Here is a 22,674-nt window from a genome sequence, read left to right as displayed (position 1 = left end):
TATTAATCTTTATTCGAGATTATACTCCCCGAATCTTTCTTATAATATTTTTTTTAATTTATAAAACTTGAATACAAAATTTAGTCCAAATTTAGTAAAATATCAGTTTTGGCCTAAATTATTATAAGTTTATCACAGGGAAAAAATCTTAGCCTAATTTATTAAGAGTAAGTTAATAGATTGGTTCATCATCTTTATTTTTAATTTTTAATTTTTAATTTAAAAAATGTGGATTAAGTCGTTCCGTTCTTACCCACTTTTCAAAGTTTTTTAAGCCCTTCTTTAATATATTAGTATTATTTTAAAACACAACATTGAAGTTGCAAAGTATATGTTATTGATTAATGCAATTACACCATTTAATAATATAAATAAAAGAAAATTTAAATCCACACGGGAACATGATAGACTTAGAAAGTAAAGAAAAAGGTAAATTAGTGATATATTTGTTGATTTTAAGGGTAAGATAAGGTGGCAATGTGGTTATGAGCAACAGTTCCGATCCAAAGCTTCCCTTGCTCCTCTCTCACTTCACTGACCAGCTGCATAACCTCACCTTCTCGATCTTCAAGAACTTCCAAAACCTCTCCCTTGTCGTTCAGAAGTGAAATCACAGTGTACATTCTCATCCCCATTGTTCTAGCCAACAAGCTCATTCTGATGGGCAAACGGAAGTAAATGTTCCTCAACCATGGATTATGACTCAGAACTTCTTGTGCTGGAGTGCGACAACAATCTATAGCCACCCAGAATTGCCCTTTTCCGTTCATTCTTACGTTGTCAGGGAACCCCGGAAGATCAGCCAAAAGTTCCACACTTCCACTTCTAGGACCCTCTAGCCAAAACTTCATTAACCTGTCATCATTAAACAAAACTAACATGATTTTTAAGGTGGTTGGTGTCATTCTTTAGTTGTACCAATCATCTGTTATGAAACTGTTTAACCATACATTAGTTGAGTAAGTTATACATGGCAGACGTAGTTACCTGCAATTGGTGGTTTCAGTGAAGAGAAGGAAGGATTGATCTTCAGAAAATTGCACTCCATTAGGAAAAGCAAGGCCATCCAAAACAACATGGGTTGTTTTAGTAGGAGGATCATATCTGAGGAGCCTACCAGTAGCTTCTCCTTCCAGTAATATAAAAAAGTGTGCACTACAAACAAAACAAGTGATCAGTGGAACCATTAGGACCTAAATTCATAGACAACAATATTACAAGGATTCCATGCATGCATATATAGTATGTGACTGAATAAACGTTTACACTCTGTTGTATCTTTTGCTGGTGTCTGTGAAGAAGATGGATCCATTCCTATGAATGTCAAGGTCATTTGCGAAGAGAATGGGTTTTCCTTCAACATGGGTTGCCAATGATGTGGCTAATCCCCCATTTGGTCCAACCACAAGAAGGCCATAGTATGCGTCTGCTATGTATAGATCTCCACTCTCTTTGTCAAATCTTAGACCTAAGGGACGCCCACATGTCTTCTCATGCTTCCATTGTTTTGCAGTGGTCGAATCATTGCCCCTAAAGCAAAGCTTCTCCGTCCTTTAAATTAAGACAAAGACATAAACATAAGTAGACCTATAAAAGAACGTTCTCAGAATATGTTTAGCTAAAGTAGCATGTGAATTTGGTAGTTTGTCCAATTTTTCATTGGTATGAGACCACATATGTCATTGACAAAAGACAATCTTTATCTGGGTCAGCGAAATAAAACTCCTTTGAGTTTTCAAAGTAGATGCATGACAGAGTTGATCTTTAAACTGACACAAGTGTCGTGGTTTGTTTAATTTATGTACTGAATTTGGAGTCGAGAGAAAGTTGAAATGAAGTAAGATTTTGGTGACAGTTACCAATTAGAAGTGACAACAGCAAATGTTTCCCAACCAAGTTCCTCTCCCATCCATCGAACAACTCGTCCATCGGCTAAACCAGTGTAAGGGCCACGACCCATGTTATCGAACTCGAGCGACTCTGGTCCAAAGACTTGATTATTGAATTCTGATTTCCCATAGCGTGCTAACCTGCTCATGTTGTCCCTGGGCCAATTTTTCATGACTTTGTGGTATGGTGCAATGTCATGCTTCACGGGTCTGAATTCATGCGCAGAGAGAGGACCCAGATGAAAAGGGTCCATCATAACGAGGCCAAAAACCAGAACAAGAGTTAGAACAAAAGGGTGTTGGAGAAAGGTTTCATCCTTGATGAGTAGTTTTAGTTTTGTTTTCTCCATGCATGGAACGAGAGAATGAGAAAGGAAAGGAGAGAAAGCAGAGTTTAGGCGCAATGGTGATGGTCTAACATGGTAGAAGTATAAGCACTTGGTGGAGTCTGGTATTTGAAAGGTTTGAGAAGTGTTGGTAACATGCATTGTTAATGATGGGGTTTATGGTTTGGAGTAGGTTGTCTTTCGTTGTCCACGATGTTCGCATTTTGGAAAACAACAATTGATTTGTGAAAAGTGTTGTGGTAGTTCATTCCGAAATGTCGTGTGTGCTGATTCCTGAATGAAAAACAAAATAACAACCGTAAGGATATGAATTTATGAATGATGCTGTGGTGAAAGTGACCAATGCTATGATCAAACAGGAACCTGTAGTGTTCTTCTACAGTTAACAGGAACATCGAGAGTACTTCTGCAAACATGCAGAGTCACCATTGCTTTGTTTTCTTTATCTTAATTTTAACGACGATGAGAAGGTAAAAACTGAGTTGTTTCATTCTTTATTGTGTAATTAGACTAACCATACTTCTATAAACAGAAATTTTTTACATTTATTTCATACTACTACGTACCTTTCCCGGTTTCTTTCCCTTTACAAATACAAAAATTCACTCTCTTTACTTAATTTAGTTTTTATATATAAAAAAACTAGTCTTTAATATTTTTTTAACTACACGTATTCAATAATACTTAATTTAGTTTATAAAAAAAAAAGTTGTCTTTAGTATTTTTTTTTAACTACACATGTACTATATGACTGAAAACATCTTAAATAATACAGTGTAACATCATCTCGACAAAAATTAATTAAGATTTAGGCATTGTTCTTTTGAGTGGATTTGAAGATAAATTTTTTGTCATTTACTTGAGTGAATTTGGAGCTAAATGAAAGTGAATTATTTTCAAATTCACTCTCATTTACCTCCAAATTCATTCAAATAAACGACAAAATTTTTTTATCTTCAAATTCCCTCAAATCCACTAAAAAGAACATATTTTGACTAAAGAAAATAAAAATAAAGCATAATTAACAAATTTGTTATATCATGCATCTATTATAGTTTTTATTATCATTTAAGGCATATACCTAAACTTTGAGCATAAACTTTGAGCATGAGAGTGTTTTAGAAGCATATCTAGTCTCAAACAGTGACAGTATCTTATACCTAACACATCTGAGACTACTTGGAAACAAAGTAAAAACATATCAAAATAAAAACTGAAAAATGTAAAGAAGTATCAAATAGAGAATATAAATGAATGTAAAAATATATTATGATTTCTTGCTTTATAAACACCAATAATACTTTCTAGTAATTCCTTTTTATTACTCTCAACTGTTTTTTTAAAATTTACTAAAATTAATTCAACTATTTATCCTATATTGAAATTTTCAAATTAAAACCATTTTAAAACATATTTCGAAAAGTATGATTTGGAAGTATCTCAATGGATCACATAGACACGATAGTATATATATATATATATATATATATATAATATGACTTATGAATCAATTTTTTTTAAAGTAAATAAACAATAGTCCCCTAGTCTAAAACGAATGACATATATTGTTCTAATTTTAACATTTAAATTTTACAAAACATACAGTTAATATTTCTTATAATTTATATTAAAATTTTTAAAAATAATTACAGAAATTTTATTAAATTCGATTATTTTAAAAAAAAGCAATAGGGTTACTAAAATATTTAAGTTATATTTATAAGAACTAACTTATAAACTGGTTAATTTTTTATCTAATACATTGATTTATTAAATTAGAAGTGTAAAGTTGAATTATTGATCTCAACCTGAGATAATCTAATTCATCACATATTTAAGTTAGAACTGAACATTTTTACTAAAGCTAATAAAGATAAAGTATAATTCACAAATCCATTATAACGCTGCTCACAAGATAAATATCCTACATTCATTATTGTTTTTATTAACTCACATGCCTAATTTAAGTAATAGAGATTTTTTACAAACACATCCTATATAGAAAGTTGACAATAGTTGGTATGTAATCCATTTCGAAGTATCTGAAATTGACAATAGTTGGTATCTAGTCCAGTTCGGACTATCTGAAAAAACACAATGAAAACATCTTAAAAGAAAAGTCTCTCATAAAGAATATTTCAACTTTGTAAGAATATTATCTTCGTTTTTATATAAAAATATATTTTTAATGCCGTGAATGAATGTAAAAATATATTATGAGTTGTTATTTGTAAATAAGAATAGAAAATTAATAAGAAAATGTTATTAACATTTTATGAATAATCCATAAGCGTGGTCATTTTGTACTTTCTATTAATTACTTCCAATTTCTCAACAGTTTTTTAACATTTACTAAAATTAAATCAACCCTATTCATGGTATATTAAAATTTTCAAATGAAAACCATTTTAAAACATATTGAATAATGAAAAGTATGATTGGGAAGGGTATCTCAATGGACCACATGCACACAATAAAAAAAAAAACATATATATATATATATATATATATATATATATATATATATATATATATATTATAATAACTTATAAATCAATTACTTTTTCAACGTAAATAAACAATAGTCCCTAGTCTAAAAAAGAATGATATATTGTTCTAATTTTAACATTTAAATTTTACAAAACATACCGTTCATATTTCGTTTAAAATTTTAAAATAATTAGATAAATTTTTTATTAAGTTAAATTATTTTTTTATAAAAACAATAGTTTTACTAAAATGTTTAAGTTATATTTAATAAAACTAACTTATATAAACTACTTATTTTTTATCTAATATATTAATTTATTAAATTAAAAGTATAAATCTGCATATTAAATGAATTCGAGGAGGATTAAATTGATTTATAATTTATTAACAAAAAAAATTTATTAATTTTTTTATTTTTTCATAATTTATAATTATTTACTATTTTTAACTATGTAGATTAATTTTTTTTAAATATTATAATGATATTTAATAATGTTTAAATTATTTAAATTTTTAATTTATTTGTTTACTAAGTTGAGATGTAACTATATATATAACATATCTGTCCTGAAATTAGCATATTTTCTGAGTATTAGTTAAATTTGGCATCAAGCAAGACATTAGATATCTGCCTAAATAAACAAGAAAAATTATATGAAAACAAACAAGATTATTAGGTGAATATTGGTAGATGGGTTGCCAATTTCCCAATGCACACACTGATGTGTTGCTACAAATACAAATAATATAATATAATCAAAGATCTGAAAAACCTTAATGTTATACAAAATATTTAAATTTAAAACAGTTATAAATTGAATAAAAATTAAGTAGGTCTTCTCTCATCCTCTCGGTCATGAATTATGAATCAATTGATACTAAAATCTCTTCCTCTTACTCAGTTCCTCTTAATCCAATATTTGATGTTTCACAGATACATTGGCTAAGTCCCACATAGGATATATGTATTTGTTTAGAGTGGCAAATGCTAATAATACCTTATCACAAGACGGATTAAATTATCTTTGCGCTTGGGGCAATGACGCAGCTAGTGAGGTTCTAACCGAGGCGCGTCTGTTGCTGGTTGAAAACTATTTCCAAACCCCCTCTTTGGCCTGGCTTCATCCTAGGCCTTTGAGAATTTCTGAAAAGGGCTTCCTTAGTGGCAAGTCCTATGAATCTTAGTCTACAGTTTTATGATGAAATAATACTTTATTAATTTTGTATTGTTGTTTTGATTTAAATGTTAATGTATTATTATTAGTTCATTATTCTGATTTATTTGAATGTCAATGTATTATTTGACTAGTTTTGCAACTGACGAGTTAAAGTTTCAAAATATAAAAGTTATAATGAGTCTGTGTTTAATTATTTAGTAACAATAGATGTCGAAAATATTTAACAATTGTGGGAAAAATTAAAATTAGGAAACATGAAGGTTATGCAAAAAAAATAGTTAACATGTTTCTGTTGGATAAAGTTTCTTTACAAAATACTCAATAGTATTTTTGTTAAAAATGTTTTGTAACTCTTTTAAAAGGATGTTAAATTGTTTTATAATAATAGAAGCTGAAAAATTAATCAAAACTCAATAACAGAATACATATCTAATTAAAATTCTATACTAATGCCGATTAAAACACCTGAAACGATGATAATAAAAATCAAATAAAATTATATTATATCATGACTAAGCAAACATTTCTGATGAAAGTCCACATCGACTGTGTTAGTGTATAAACCGATCATAGATCGTTATATAAGATGAAAATGTTCTCTAGTACCTCTCACGGAGCCATGAAATAAGCACATAGCGAACTATTCTTTCGCCTTTTACTAAAGGATACCGTGTGTTTGTTTCAACAAGTGGCATACGCCTATTTTTGGAAGAGTCCTTTTTATAGGGCTCTGTAATTATAGTTCAAAATTAGTATTACTTGACTATGGAGACCTTTTTTGGAAGAGTCCTCCAAAACTGGAAGAAGCCATTTTAGAGTACTATGTAACTTTAGGTCAAAGTTAGTTTTACTTAGCTATAGAAGCTGTTTGTGGAGAAGTCTTCTAAAACTCACCAATTTTAGTTCAAAGTTAGTTTTGCTTGGTTATCGAAACTTTTTGAATGTGATTAGTCCCATGGTTCAGGAGATTTGAATTTTACTGTCAGTGTTTAATTGTAACATTAATATAGACTACATGTTTTTTTGAAGTAGTTCTTCTGTATAATCAACTTCCAATCCTAGGATGATAACAGGTAAGATAAATATTTCCTTTCAATTTGTCTTATTTGTTATTTCAAATGGATTACAGTTGTACATGAGTGCTGACTAGTGTACACATGAGTGCTGACTAGTGTACTTTGTACCTCTAAATCTAATTCGACCGAGTTGCTAATGTTAAGGAGTACCTTTACTTTTTAGAAATTTTAAAAACTGGTATGTTAGGTACTTTAAATTAGTTTGAAGAATTACTTATTCTGGTGTTTAGTGTTAAGGCAAGTGCATTGTCATGACTTACTGAAACGTGTAAAAGATGTTTTAGGTGATCTTAAAATGATGTTTATTCACTTAGTCATTAATGCCACTTAAATTTCAGCTTCTTCTTTTGTCACATGTAAATACAAACTGAATTTTTAGTGAAAGGCTTTATGAGCTTATCACATGCCTATCTGGACAGGAAGAGTCTATTTCTACATTGTATGATCATAGCACTTCTTTACACTACTACATCACTCAATGTGGGATTTGATTCACAAATGTAAAATTGGAAAAGGCACCCTTCCTACTTCAATACGGGTTAATACTGCGCCACATTTCATTAAATTGATCACAAATTTAGTTCAAAAGTTGAATTTATATGCTTTTGGCGCTGTAGTCTTAGAGAACATTTCAACCTTGAGTTATGCATAAATGTGACAACTAAAAAAATTATGCACTTGCTTTGTTATCCTAAGTCGCTATATGTCCCCTTGGATGCTTTAAAACTTTAAGTATTCATGGATATTCATATATATTTAAAAGATAATAATTTGGGTCAATTTACTACGTAGAGAGAGTTTTTCTTCTTTGTTCTTCATTCCATATCTCTATATTGTGAGCTACCATGGGAGACAGGAAAAGTGACCTTGGCTGGAGAAACTGCCGCACCCTTGCCTAGAAGAGTTGTCGTCACCAGAGTCCAGTGTCACACAAGTTTTTTTCCTTGTTTGTAGTATTTTTCTTGCAGTAATGTGGTCACGACAGTGGCCAGAAGCGTCAAAGAAGAAATGATACGAGAGATGAGGAGGTTCAAGTTGGTGTAGGTGGGTCCTGCACATTGAGATGTTGAAAATTTAAGTGTAAATCTAAGTCTCATATTGAATAAAAATAAGAAAATAGAACATTATATAAAGACATGAAAGATCCATTATTTTATAATTTATGTCATTAATATTTGTAAACATTAATGGATTTAATAATGTTATTTGCTATTGATATCAAGTTTTTTTTTTAAAAAAAAAATATTAAAAAGGTGGATAAGACATGAAAGTGATGCAATGATAGATTGTAGTAGAGAATCATTTATCATTGTTACTAAACTGAAAAACTCAACAATATAAGTAATTATGTTTCAGACTTTTAAGAATAGCTTACGATGAATTACATTATCCAAAAATCATGTATCGTAGTTTATGAAGGGGGGTGTTAGAACTTGAGAAGAAAGTGGTTATGATTCGATTAAACTAGCAATTACATGGTATTCATCTTACCATCACTGAGACAACGAAACATGTGGTTGTACCTTCAACCTTCAAAAGTATTAGTTTTAAGAAGTAAGAAGGTTTGAGAAAAATAAAATAAAAAACGTTTAAAGAGTTGAGTTGATGAATTTTAAAAAATAAAGAATAAAGTGAAACTATCACAATTTCATTCGAGTCAAGATATATTGAGATAGTCAACTTTAATCTCATTAGAGTTATATTTAGTACATTCTCAACAGTATCAAATGCACTTGACAAACATATTTATATTATTTACATTTTTTTAAAATGTAACAATAACTTACAACAAAATATTTTATTAAAGTTACTAACATAAATTTTATTTTATTTCAAGATAACTATAATATTACATCAACTTAATAATTAGAATTTAGTTAGATGTTGTATCATTCCAAAATTTCACTTTACTATATATTGAGACAAAACATGATTAGTTGTTTGTATGATTCAATTAAGTTAATGTTTTTTTTCTTATGAAATTTGATATGTTTCTATGATGAGCTTTTTCAATATCTAATGTATAAAGAATAAAAAGAAGCTAATTCCATCAACAATTTTTTATTAAACCAATTAAATTATACATTATTACAATCCAAAACCTTTCAACACCATTAACAAAATAATCTAGATATTGAAGCTGGAAACTCTGCTTTAAATGTCATTCTTTGATTGTTTATATTACAATATAAACACACATAATCAAAAGTCAGAAAACAATATTTTGATAGCTACTCTTCAATCAAATCAAATTCCTGTAAAGCTTTGGTAATTTGATTTTCAATCATAATCAATATTTTGTTTATATTACCATTTACTGTACCTAGACACACGATATTGAAAATCATCTCTCTCTTTTCACTAATTATTACACTTTAAGAATATTTTTGTGTGTTAAAAGTCTCTTGTTGATTATAAATAAAATCGTTGGATAAATTATAAAGAAACCCGAAAGATTTATCACTAAAAGCAAAACATTGTCATTTAAATATAATATCATAAGCAAAATATATTTTATTAAATTATTAAGAAAACTCAACATTCATTATGATAATAAAGGAAACCGAGCTCCTACCTAATACACTAGTTAATAAACATAAAATGACATAGTTAAATATATATTTTGTCATAAGTAAAATTTTCATTTTTTTAAATAAAGCATATTGCTGTATAATTATACTTTTTATCTTTGAAAAAATGATCGAATGGTTATTAAAATTTTAAATATATATAGGAAAAGAAAAAAAAATTGTTTCTATAAAATTATAAGTAAAGTAAAAGAAATTAAAGATGATAAACTAAATATATTATAAATTATCTATTAATAGAATAACTTATAGATAGAAATTTAAGTTATAAAATTTCTAAAATAAATTCGTATAATATTTCTTTCTTATCTTCTATTATTCAAATTAATATATAAAAGTCAAATAAGTAGTTAATTAATTTAACGAATCATAAAAATATATAATGCATGGATAGCGGATGACGTGGATTGTAAAGTTCGAGTTCTTCGCCCTTTTTTTTGTCGGTTGTGTTTTCCAACACGAAATCCTTTTCATTTGTTTCTCCCAAAACAAACAAACCTTTGATTTCAGTTCTTCCTCAATTCAACTTCAACAAGAGGATTCTGCTGTTTTCTTCTACCTATCCTTTTAATTTCTCTCATCAGTTCACACAAAGACACAGGTATTTCATCTCCATCCATCTTTGTTTACTTCTCATTTCTAAATTGACTGTTAATGCTATTTCCTTCGTCACTCTTTACAATTTGTTCCTCTCCCTCTACTTCTATTTTTCTAGACCTTGTTTCCTGGAATTGTTTAACCAGCAATTTCCTGTACTCTCCAATGTTTTGCCTCGTAATATTCTCTCTGACGTAAGGGTTTGGTTTAAATGTTTCCTAAAGTAAAGTTGAGTTCTTTTCAGATTGTATTCGGGTATGAGATTACTGTAACCATCTTATAATTTCCAAATTTGGTTTATCGTCAGTGCAATATTTTCAACTGATGCTACAATTCCTTCTTCATGTATGGGTTATTGGCTCTTTGCATTGTAGTTGGCTGCTAATTGACACTAAGGTTGTATCTTACATTGGTAGAAAAAGTCTATGAATTATTGCTGTTCATCTGGTTCTGTTGAATTCAGTGGAAGTCTATGATCACGGTTTAAGCTTTAAAACCCTATAGGAGTTCCGTCAATGAAATTTACTGACAATAAGTTATTGGGTATGCGCCCTTTTTACTGAGAGCTAGGGATAATCTTTGCTTAGAGAAAAATTCTGTCTATATTCAGCAAAGCTTGTAAATTTTGGAGTTGGGATGAGCTTAGGATTACTGCATGCAACATTCTTGTTTATCTTGCAATCATATTGGGAAAGAAAGTTTTTCCATTTTAGTTTCATTACTATAAGCAAGCTAATATTGTTATTACTGGGGAAGCAGCAGCACCCATTTATGGCCAGCGTTGAATGGATAGATAGGATAATATCTGAAGGGGCCGTTCCACTTCTTGAGCCAGACAATTGTTCAAACGGTTGGGCTACACCTCCTGGTGATGTATTCATGGTCAGAGGCCCTGAGTATTTTAAGACAAGGGTTAAGATTCCTGCTGGTGATTATCTGCTGAAGCCTCTTGGTTTTGATTGGATAAAAAGTTCTGTGAAAATTGGGGAGATATTAAACGATCCAAATAGTAGAGTTAGGAAGGTCATAGATGATGAGTTTCCAGCAGCTGAAAAACCCTTTGTATGGGCCTTCAATATTCAAGTTCCAAACAAGGATAACTATAGTGCCATTGCTTATTTTACAACCAAAGAGAGAGTTCTTGAGGATTCCCTAGTGGACAAATTTCTGAAGGGTGACAATGCATTCAGAAACTCAAGACTAAAGCTGATTGCCAACATTGTAAAAGGTCCTTGGATTGTTAGAAAAGCTGTTGGAGAACAGGCTATTTGTGTGATTGGGCGTGCCCTTTCGTGTAAATATTGCACAGGAGAGAATTTCATTGAAGTAGATATTGATATAGGATCTTCCATGGTTGCAAGTGCAATAGTTCATTTGGCATTTGGTTATATTTCAACTCTGACTGTTGACTTGGCTTTTCTTATTGAGAGCCAAGATGAATCAGAGCTTCCTGAAAAAATTTTAGGTGCTTTCAGATTTTCTGATCTTGATCCTGCTTCAGCTAGATCAGTTGAACCATCATCTGCTTTGAACTGTGACGATGTACAAACATCTTTACCTACTAGATTGTGGAAGTCAATTGGACAGGGCTTTTCCCATATTCTTCATTCAGGTCCTCAGGAAGATGGTTCCTCTTCTGATTCACAACATGCTAAAATTGTAGCAGATCACAAAGATAATACAACTGAAGTAAAAAACTGGTGAGTTTTATTTGTTTGTGATTTGATAACCATTTTGATGTTAATTTAGAAACATACATCCTCGTATGTTTGGTTTCTCATTTGGGTTTAATGTGCAATGATTTTTTCTGCAGATATATTGGAGGAATTGAAAGGGTGTGGAGTTCCATTTGAGATGATTATTCTTTTAGCCATTTTTTTATTATTCAGTTCATAGCATCTGTTGTATTACTTGATTCTTTCCTATGTCAGTATTTTGTAATACTACAGAAACTTAGAAACCTTAAGAGTGGCTACATTTTTTAGCTGGACTGTTATGTATATCCTTTAAAGTAAATTCTACTGTTTATAGTTGATGGGTTAGTCGTTATGCTATTTCTTTATGGTTATCTGAATAGAATTGCTTCAACTTTTGGCTGTTTCTTCTGCGGCTTCAAATTTTTTAAAAATTTTAAAATTATTCTCTGCAATTCAAAAAAATCCCACGTTTTTTTAACGAATTTCAAAATTTGTTAAATAATTTTTTTAACAAATTTTAAAATTTGCTAAAAATAGTTTCAAAAGTTTTAACCAATTTCAAACGTTAAAACAAATCTTTCAACAAAGAAAAAAAATTATATTAACATATTTCAAAATTGGTTAAAGAAAAAAAATCTTCTAAGATTATTTTTGAAAATTAGAAATACACGATGAAATGTTTAAAAATGATTCTCAACTTTTTTAGGTTGAGTATTATCTTTGCGCTAAGTTATATGTTTAGTTTTCATTTATAAAAATGATAACACGATTATTTAATTGTTAAATGAGAATGTCCAGTTAAACAGGTGATTAATAATGTGATTTAGATGTGCAGTTAGCCTAATGAATTTATTTATAATTAAGTGACCACAAAAATTTATTACCTTCATCACATTGAGATCTTTATTGTTTGTACTAAGAAAAAGTGTGTAGTTTATTCCAAAGAAAAATAGGATTAAACATCAATTTTGTCATATTTTTTAAAAAGTAACGAAAAAAAGTTGAGAGTTTGAACAATAAATTTTCATGTGCTAACTCGTCAAGGATGTGAGGATTTTTCTAGGTTCAATAAACTAGTTATGATATAATAAAGAAAAAAAATACTATAATATAATTATAATTTATCTTTTTCCCACCGAAGCAGCCCTCAATCGCCGTAATCAATCCCTAATCGACACAAACTTCCCTCTTTAACTCTTCTTTTCAACCTCTGCCGGAATCCGTCAGTTTGGTTCTGATCAACCTCTCGCAGGTGCGTTACTTCGTTTTCAATTCCTTCCTTGCCTTTTCCAATACCTCTCTGCTTGCTATTTATTTCTAGGCATGCTTGGATCCTCTTAAAACAGCTCGTAAATTATGGAGCTATTGTTACGGACAGTATAATTCTGTTTGTTTGATTAAAAAGTTAACAGTATTTTAAGTATGAAAATCCAAGTACCTATTATTTGTAACCACTTTAAATCATATATTTCTAACCCCAGAAGGATATTAAAATAACTAGAAGATAAAGGGAATGGTATCTTTTACTATAATATTTTCTAAATTATGGTAATCTGTTCTACAAAACTTCTTAAGAGTCTTGAACCCAATAACTTTGTTGTATCTTCAAGGTACCACACGTGTTTGGGTCGGTCCATGGCCGCTTTATTTATTTCTGAAACAAACTTCAGTATAGGGTCGGTCTTCGGACGTGTTATCTTTCTTTTTTCAGATTCGGGTTCAACCTTCCGGTCGGACCTGAGCAACCGGGATGATACAGGATGTATTGGGTTGGTTTTCTTGAAGTGCAACGGAATTAAAAAACAGAACGAGCATAAGTAAGGAATTGGGTTGGTATAAAACAATAATAAACTTTGTCATTACTTTGAAAGCGGTGCTGTTCAATGCAGTAAGTGGTCCAGTTTCTCTGGATAATCTAGTTACTGCTTGAGTAAATTTAATTCTGTCTACCCTCTTAGATGTTTAAATTGCGAGTTTTTACGTGAAAGAAATTCATGATGCATTTAATTTTGGTTGGATAAAGAAAGAAGCTATATGATAATGATTAGTTTTTCTCAGGTTGAGTATTGAAAATATTTCATTGACAATTGAGAAAACACAATGAGTTCTCCACCTCCTCTTGATGATGAAGATGATAACGAACCATCTTTCATTGACGAGGCTGACATTATCCATGAAGTTGAAATGGATAATGAAGATCTTCCTGACGCTGATGATGATTATGAACTTGGTAGGGAATTGCGGTAAAACCTTCTGATCCTTAATTTCAATATTAGTAGGGTTCTATGTGGCATGTCTTGTGTATTATTTGTCGATTATGTGAAAATTTTCGACTGTTATTTCTTTGTTATACCTTCATTGTGTCAGAATTTAGATGTATTGTTTTTCTATGTGATGATATATTTCATAATGATATTCTTTTGAACCATTTCAGAGGACGAGGATGGTGATTTTCTGCACAAGTTCACGGCTCATACTGGTAAGTTTTGTACTTTTTTGTTTGTGTTTATGCATAGCTATCCTGATTCTGCTGAGACTTAATTAGATTGAGGTCAAATTCTGGATCTAAGTAGACGTTCCTCAATGGTTTTATTGGCAATATATTATCATTATTATTCTAACTATTTTCTTTTTTTTCAAATTTTGAAATCGTCTATTATATGTATGCAATGTTTTACCAAGGAATTTATGGTATTTTCTTTGTTTTCTTGAATTCTTATATAGGGGAGTTGTACTCAGTTGCCTCCAGCCCAACTGATGCAACCCTAGTGGCTACTGGGGGTGGTGATGACAGAGGATTTCTCTGGAAGATTGGCCAAGGAGATTGGGCTTTTGAGCTTCCAGGTATTTGGATGACTCCAGGTTTTCTCATGGATTGATATCTTTCCAATTAGGACTAGTGCTGTTGCACAATAATTGGTAAAGTCAAGATATGTTACTTGCAGTTTATTGAATATCCAAATGATTTTTGTTATTACTAAATTTGTGCAGGTCATGAAGAATCTGTATCTAGTTTAGCTTTTAGCTATGATGGAAAGCGTTTGGCATCAGGAAGCTTAGATGGAATTATTAAAGTCTGGGATGTATCAGGAAATTTGGAAGGTAAAAAACTTGAAGGTCCTGGAGGGGGCATTGAGGTGAGATTGTTTGTCAAAACAAGGTGTTATTTTGTAGTTCGTAGTAAAAGAAAATATCAACTGGAAATGTAGAGAAAAAACCATCCGTATTTTTCTTGTTTTTCCCTGTTGTAAATAGTTGCTAAGTTAGATGTCATGAAACTTTTCAGTGGCTTAGTTGGCATCCAAGAGGACATATACTCTTAGCTGGTTCTGAGGATTTTACCATTTGGATGTGGAATACTGATAATGCTGCCTTACTTAATACATTTATTGGTCATGGTGATAGTGTAAGCTGTGGTGATTTTACTCCTGATGGTAGTATTTCTCTTCATCTTAGTGCATTTTTTGTTAATTGTTGTTTTTTGTGCCATATAATTTTACACGCTTCTGTTTATTTTTACTTGATACCTTAGGGAAAATAATATGTACTGGATCTAACGATGCAACCTTGAGAATATGGAATCCAAAAAGTGCAGAAAGCACTCATGTTGTGCGGGGTATGTAAATTGATCTTTATTTGTGTTAGCTTTCTATTCCCCGATAATACATATTGCCGATTATTCATGCCTCCAGTCTAAATAGTTTGTGGTATTGCAACTCTGTAGTTATGTTATTTTGAAAACATATTGTTGAATTTTCCACTAGAAAAAAGGATAGGATGTAGTTTGAGCAATTTTTTAAATCAATTAAAAGCAACTTCACCTGCATATTATATCTATTTTTCTCGTATGAAGTAGGGACACCATTCATGAGATAAAACTTGATGTACATCATGTCATGATAGTTTCACAAAAATCTAATAATTTTCCTTTCATCTGCAAACTTTCTTTTTTCCTTTATTTTCTTTTCTATTTTCTTTTGATAACCTTTTAGAGTTTGCTTTCTAGGCCATCCATACCATACCGAGGGGTTAACATGCTTGACAATAAATTCAACTTCAACTCTCGCACTTTCTGGTTCTAAGGATGGATCTGCTCATATTGTGAATATTACCACAGGAAGAGTATGTCTTTTCGTTGCATTTGATATTCACTGCACTGTTTTCTTTAGCCTATTTGTCTTGTCTCGTGTCTTTGCCTTTGGGTATGTTTCATTATTCTAAGAAGCCTTGTCTTGACTATTGATAATGTTTCTAAAATTTGTGTCTTATGACTTCAAGTTATATATCTTACTGAAAATATCTGAGACAATAGTTACTTAAAAGAAATTCGAGGTAAAATATCTAATCAACTGATTGATGCTAAATATCTTGGTATTTATTCAAAGAATAATAGCCTCCAATGTCAGTTATAAATATTTGACTGAAGAACAATTTTTGTTGGACTACTGTTGTCTTGTAATTTCCTCTTTCATGTCAAGGGCTAAAGGGAACAAGCATGTGAACATGTATGGGAATCAGATCATAGAGCGATTAGCAAGACTACTTTCGGAATGTATTGTACCTATGTTTTAATTTAAAGTTCACATTGGCAAGAATAGTCTGATGCTTAATTGGACTTTAACTTCAAACCAGCTGCCATCCTTTCTCCAATATACATTGGTCAATATTGGTATATCTTTGTCACGCTCAAATGTACACGGATAATAGTTACTTGGTGGACTTGTGTTTGGAAATTGCGTAATTAGTTAATTCAGCTAGACAGTCTGTAACCTAGCTAGACTCTTAAGGAGGTCTTCAATTTTACTATTTTTTTTATGTTTTATGGAGGAACCAAAGTTTTCTAAGAATTTTGTCCTTAATACTGTAGCCTATCTTGTCCTGTTTTATGACAGCAAATTCTTACACTTTCACCACTTCATGCCGTGCTAATTGTCTGTTTGTATCTGCATTCTATAGATTTTATTAGCTTCCCATTTTGTCTCTAAGAATCATGTTCTTGTTTGACAGGTTGTTGATAATAATGCCCTCGCTCCTCATTCAGATTCCATCGAGTGTGTTGGGTTTTCACCAAGGTATGTATTACGATTAAGAGACTTCTCATATTTTATCTACATGTGCAATCTCGCATGTGTACAATAGAAATTTTAATGGACGGAGAGGTTTTCTGAAAGGGATGAAGACAATAATGATGATAAGAATAAATATTCCTGCTTTTGTTAGATGATTAAGAAAATATTTTCTCTGATAACATTACATCCAAAAAAATGACCCCTTCACATTTTAGACTGCGTGTTCCCGTGGGAAGGGAGTGGGTATGCCTTGGGATGGAAGTTATCGCCACAATAACTACCTATTTTCACTACATCGTTCTCTCTTTCATATCTTATTTTTATGTTTATATGCTTTAATTGAATTTTACTTGTTTTTAAAATTATTAAATAACAACCAGACATGATTATAGGAATATCATTCCTGGGTATAATATTCCAAGGAATATGATTATTGGGAAAACAATGATCTGTGAAACAAACGTGCCCTTGTGGATAACAGGATGACACGCATAATATAATAGGGTTTGTTTATTAAGATGAGTGAAAATCGAGTGCCTTGGCCTCATGAATTTATTAGACTTACCATAGCTGAACCAGAAGTTACTTGGTTACAGTACAAACACCAATTCAAGAAAGAATTTTACTTATTTCTGAGGAATAAGAGAGAGCAAAATGATCCAAACCTTACTCAAATATGAATAGTTTATACATGTGGAATTTTGAATAGTTTGTACTCTTAAATTTGCTATAAGTAATCAATAATTTTGTTCCTTGAAATTGTATGATAGTGATTCGTGGGCCGCAGTTGGAAGCATGGATAAAAAATTGATCATCTGGGATATAGAGCATTTAATACCCCGAGCCACCTGTGAACACGAGGTTTGTTGTAATCTTGCTTTGTTTGTGCATTCAGAGACTGGATTGGTCTGTTTGCACGATACACTGGCTTATATCTTGTGCTTTAAAGGAATTTTGCCTTGTGGACAGGATGGAGTGACATGTTTGGCATGGCTCGGTGCATCATATGTAGCTACTGGTTGTGTGGATGGTAAGGTGAGATTGTGGGATAGCCGGTCTGGGGAATGTGTAAAAACATTAAAGGGACACGCTGATGCCATTCAGTCTCTTTCTGTGTCTGCTAATCGGGATTACCTTGTTTCGGCCTCGCTTGATGGAACAGCTTGTGCTTTTGAGGTTGAAAATTTTCGGTAACCAATCCCTGTTGTAGCATTGCGTAGGATTGAGGTTCTCAATCATCAAAGCAGAATCTTTATGTTATATCCTTGGCTTGGAGGTGTGGTGTTACTGTACACAAGCCAGATTGTTATTTTTATGCTGAAAGTAAAAAGGTTAGATTGTTTTACATCGTTTTCGTATTATTGGCTTTGATGTCCATTCATGAGTTTCGTGTTATTATATTTGTTTTTATAGGGATTTTCGCATTTTCAAGTTAAAATGGACATTAAAACAAAATATGAATCTTGTAAAAGATGCTTCGGCATCTTATCAAATCACATTGCCGGCCAAAAAGTAAATAATTTATAACAACAGTTCAGAAATTAAAAAAGGGCCAATTTTAAAAGGATATTTTTCGATTAGCAGTTTTAATTCTGCTAAAGCCCCATGAACGTTATTATTATTCAACCTTAAATATCTGTTAGTACCCCTCTTATTGATCCCACTTCATAACATGTAGCTACTTTTTTTTTTTAATTTCAAATTTAAGTCATGTTTTAGTTTTGGATCTCAACACATATCAATGTGATGTATCTTCGTAATTTTATCACTTTCCCTCTTTAAATTTATTGATTTATTTTAAAACAGTTCTGAGAAATCATGTGATTGAAACTAATCTTTATAGTTCAGTATATTTATGTATTTCATGAATCACTTAGTTTCATGATGTTTTATTTATCATGTATCAGTTTGGAAGAGATTATCAACAACCTAGTTGGACTTATGTTGTGAGTGTTTGGAAGAGTTTATGAAAATACCTTATGACTTACCAGACGATGGTTTTGGTTGATCTTAATAAGCTCCGAAGGATAAATTTATGTGAAGCTTAAAAGACCAACTCCAAATTCCAACAGGGTCAAAAATATAAAATAAGCACTGTGTGAATGATATATATATATATATAATATATATATATATATATAATATATATATATATATATATATATATATATATATATATATATAATTTTAATGAAAATATTTTGTGTTGCAGTCAAAGTTTGGTATTCAAAAAACATGCTGCTTGGTCATTCAAACTAAGCATATGCCAACTAAGTATAAAAATTCTAGATTATTACTGATTAGCGGCGTGCTTGGTCATTCTATTGATAGCGTGTCCTCATTTGACTCTATGGACCACGTAACTTAATTAGATTATATTCACATTCCATTCACTAGCTGATTGTTTCTTTACATACAGGAGAAGGATGATCCCAATCCTATTATTATTATTATTATTATTATTATTATTATTATAATTATAGTAATAATAAGAATAACAATAATAATAATTATAAAATTTTAATCTTAATAGTAAAATTTATAATTCTAAAATTAGTCATTAATTTGTTAGAAATCAATAAGACGTTATAAATAGTATATAAATATATATAAATTTTATCTTAAAAAATTGATTTTATAAAATTAAATTAGACTTAAAATTTATTATTAATATATGGAAATTTATTGAAAAGATGAAGAAAAAAATGTAAAAGATAAAAGAACAAAAAAAAGGGTTTTTTTTTTCAAATTACATTACGTGTAAATAAACTTTTTGATTCGCTTAACATCTAGAGATCTCAGAAAAAATTTGCTGTTCAAGGACAATGCCATATTTCACACATTACTAAAATATAGAATGAACTTACATGAATTTTTTTTTTTTGAAAAAAAAGGATTTCAATTCCACATGTAAATTCATCCTTAACCCTTGATATATATAGTTTTATTAATTTATAAATAATATATGTGGTATGAACAGAATTTGGAGAAACTAATTGCCATCATTGCTGACCGGTAGCGTTTGAATCACGCTTTTCCAAATTTCAACTATTTTATTGCCATTTGGCAACAGTAGTAATGGATAAGTTGCAGACTCCTTTTGCTTATTCCATGCACATGCTATGCTGAATCAAATTCAAACCTTGAAAACAAAATCAGAAACAGAAGAAAATAGCATCTAACTTTTGACCTACGTTATCCGTTCTAGAAAGGAAAACCGCACTGCAAAACTTCCTGAATCTCATTGCCTTTCAAAGGTAGTTAAAGTTATCAACGAAAATTTACATTCTCCAAAATAAATAACATGTCATTTTCAAGAACAGTTTATACGCATCAAACTTCAAGCAGGATTTGCAAATTTAATCTTCATCTTGGGTGTAACCAAGCTACCAACCATGTTACGCTAATTTCCATTACGGTTTAACCACTACACTATGTTTATCTTAAATATATGTTACTAACTATATAAACCCTTTTGTTTCTACTAATGTTTCTTCATATCCACACATGTGGTTCTCGTTGTTTCATCGTACTCTTGTAATGCGACAGTCCAAGGTTCGTCCAAATGCAGCTTCTGATGAATCACCTGATGTACAACACTATCCACAGCTTGCCCATGGAGGGTGGTCAAGGCGTGGTCGTGAGTTTTGTGAGGCGAGAAGAGCGTTTCTGAACAGTTACCATTTGAGTTTGGAAAGAAACAACAATGGAAGCTTCAAGGAAAAGTTGAAGAAATCGGTGAAGGAGGTTAACGAAGCCGCCATGGGAGTTGTTTTGAGCATGCATCGTAGGGTGCTGTCTAAGAGACGACTTAAAATAAGAGTTTTTAGGATCAGAATGATGTCACACTCGCTGGCTCTTGTTACCGTTAGATGTTTCATTCCATGGATCAACAAAAATGACATCATCATGTGAACATCATGTTTCTAATGTTGTTTAATTACAAATTATACTTCATCTCAACAATAATATACATGTATTATTATCCTTCCATGCAAACTTTTAGAACAATAATTGATTCACACATTTTTACACTTATTTTAGAGATAATATAAAAATAAAATATCATAAAAAACTAAAATTTTATATATTTTTTTAAAAAAACAAGTAATAAACAAAAAAAATAATAATATCGAATTAATGTAATAGATTGGTTTAATTTTTTACTATAAATTTCAAATAGGTCTCTCGCTTTTTTTTTCGTGTTGCATCTTATTTTCGTAAAATATTTACAATTAGAATCTATAATTAAATTATGCTAATTGTATTTTTTTAAATGATATGATTCGTTATTATGTTAATTAGGTGATTCTCATATGTAAATTAATAATTTTTAATTAAAGAAATTGGGAAAATTTTAATTAAACTTAGTATATTTTTTTTAATTAGGAATTGTGAAAAGAAATTGAAGGAAAACTACGAGTGTTTCTTAAACTCATGTGAAATAATCATTTCTCACACTTTTAATATAAGGATTTCATTTTCTAAATAAAAAATAATGCAAAGAATTTTTTTGTATATTATATATATGTGATATGTGATATCCACTTACCTTTTATGTGGACGTAATCAAGTTTTAGGATGATGGGTTTCTAGTTGTTCAAGTGTTGCCAACAAGATTTGTGACATTGCATTTACTGAAATAAATTTCAACAAAATTTGTTGTACACTAATTTATCCATTCACTAATACATATTTTTAATTGATATGTACAAAATAATGAGTATGATTATTTAATTATTTGTTTTTTATGAATAAATATAAGTATTATGATATTCAATTCGTAAATATCAGCTGACTACTACTTACTCTTAATTATTGATAAATTTCATATTAATAATTTTTAAAAATTAAGTGATCAAAATAATGTTATATATATATCTATTTGTTTATTTGGATAATCTTATCTTTTAAAAAATTAAGTTTAAATTTAGGTGCAACTCATTCAAATTTATTTTTAAAAAAATAAATTTATTCACTTTAATATTTTAATATACAATTTTTATTTATAATATACTTTAAAATTAATTTTTTCATATAAATGTATATTTTAAAGAATAAAAAATACATCCATTGATATTTTTTCACGTCCAACTGGTTGATTTTCTTAACATACACGACCCAACCTCTTGTAATTTCTACCCACAATCATTATATTTTAGATTATTTTCAAGATATAAATTAAATAATTATCTTCTTAAAATTTCGAATTATTAATTATAAGATACTTTTTGAAAATAACAAGTTTTCTACAAACAATGTTATATGTGGCCTGATTTTGACGATTCATTCCATCCAATTGGATTTGTCAATTTGTTGACTTAAATATCAAATGCACGAACGTTTACTTAATCACACGTCTTCAAATATTTATAATTTCAGTTTTGATTTTTATTTTTAATTGACTGCTATTCTTAATTTGCACTAAAATATTAATTTTTAATTTATTTACATTAATTTTCATATTTATAGTAAACAAAAAAGATGTATTTATCAAGATAATAGAATTATTTTAATAACATTATTTCAATAAATAACACTCATTATTATTAATTTTATTTCTAATGGGTGCAAAAAAAATTAAAGAACAGATATTTAATATTACATCAAGAGAGAGTACAGTATCTGTAAATTCTGAAAAATTGGGAGACACAATTATTCAAAAAGAAGTAGTTGTATGAGATTTTGAAAAGATAGATTGCAGCTGTTTTTAAGTGTCTTGTTATTTTAGAGAAGATAGAAT

The 22,674-nt window shown here is 30.1% G+C and overlaps 3 protein-coding genes and 2 non-coding genes across 10 annotated transcripts; 4 read left to right on the top strand and 1 right to left on the bottom strand.

Moving 5' to 3' along the window:
- Positions 1 to 320: 320 nt before the first annotated feature.
- Positions 321 to 2,345, bottom strand: LAP3 (Calcium-dependent phosphotriesterase superfamily protein). Its single transcript, XM_047320060.2, has 4 exons — positions 1,860 to 2,345; positions 1,267 to 1,551; positions 988 to 1,155; positions 321 to 855 (listed from the first exon to the last, which is right to left on the bottom strand). The coding sequence occupies exons 1-4, from the start codon at positions 2,237 to 2,239 to the stop codon at positions 456 to 458; spliced, it is 1,233 nt and encodes a 410-aa protein (XP_047176016.2). The 5' UTR covers positions 2,240 to 2,345; the 3' UTR covers positions 321 to 455.
- A 3,402-nt stretch (positions 2,346 to 5,747) lies between these two features.
- LOC124843364 (U4 spliceosomal RNA) lies at positions 5,748 to 5,899 on the top strand. The gene has a single exon (XR_007029270.1). It is a non-coding gene; the product is annotated as a U4 spliceosomal RNA (small nuclear RNA).
- A 620-nt stretch (positions 5,900 to 6,519) lies between these two features.
- Positions 6,520 to 6,636, top strand: LOC124843365 (U5 spliceosomal RNA). Its single transcript, XR_007029271.1, has one exon. It is a non-coding gene; the product is annotated as a U5 spliceosomal RNA (small nuclear RNA).
- A 3,360-nt stretch (positions 6,637 to 9,996) lies between these two features.
- Positions 9,997 to 12,207, top strand: LOC124843355 (protein ENHANCED DISEASE RESISTANCE 2-like). Of its 4 annotated transcripts, none has more exons than XM_047320090.2 (2): positions 9,997 to 10,169; positions 10,928 to 11,869. In XM_047320090.2, the coding sequence occupies exon 2, from the start codon at positions 10,937 to 10,939 to the stop codon at positions 11,867 to 11,869; it is 933 nt and encodes a 310-aa protein (XP_047176046.1). In that variant the 5' UTR covers positions 9,997 to 10,169; positions 10,928 to 10,936. The 4 variants fall into 4 exon arrangements, with proteins under 4 accessions (XP_047176046.1, XP_047176047.1, XP_087948685.1 ...); XM_047320091.2 differs by having other exon boundaries at positions 10,925 to 11,869; XM_088092559.1 differs by having other exon boundaries at positions 10,284 to 11,869.
- A 748-nt stretch (positions 12,208 to 12,955) lies between these two features.
- Positions 12,956 to 18,276, top strand: LOC124843319 (uncharacterized). Of its 3 annotated transcripts, XM_088093350.1 has the most exons (12): positions 12,981 to 13,114; positions 13,574 to 13,679; positions 13,921 to 14,092; positions 14,297 to 14,341; positions 14,587 to 14,706; positions 14,854 to 14,999; positions 15,149 to 15,296; positions 15,395 to 15,478; positions 15,869 to 15,984; positions 16,870 to 16,934; positions 17,702 to 17,792; positions 17,901 to 18,276. In XM_088093350.1, exons 3-12 carry the CDS (start codon positions 13,963 to 13,965, stop codon positions 18,123 to 18,125), a joined length of 1,170 nt encoding a protein of 389 aa, XP_087949476.1. In that variant the 5' UTR covers positions 12,981 to 13,114; positions 13,574 to 13,679; positions 13,921 to 13,962; the 3' UTR covers positions 18,126 to 18,276. The 3 variants fall into 3 exon arrangements, with proteins under 3 accessions (XP_047176000.2, XP_087949476.1, XP_087949477.1); XM_047320044.2 differs by lacking the exon at positions 13,574 to 13,679 and having other exon boundaries at positions 12,956 to 13,114; XM_088093351.1 differs by lacking the exon at positions 13,574 to 13,679 and having other exon boundaries at positions 13,001 to 13,114; positions 13,911 to 14,092.
- The last annotated feature ends 4,398 nt before the right edge of the window (positions 18,277 to 22,674 follow it).

This window comes from Vigna umbellata, chromosome 6 (genome assembly GCF_029865625.1).
Source record: "Vigna umbellata cultivar VRB3 chromosome 6, Vumbellata_1.0, whole genome shotgun sequence".
Taxonomy (NCBI): domain Eukaryota; kingdom Viridiplantae; phylum Streptophyta; class Magnoliopsida; order Fabales; family Fabaceae; genus Vigna; species Vigna umbellata.
The sequence above is the reverse complement of the archived record's forward strand: the minus strand, read 5'-3'. Positions and strand labels throughout refer to the sequence as shown.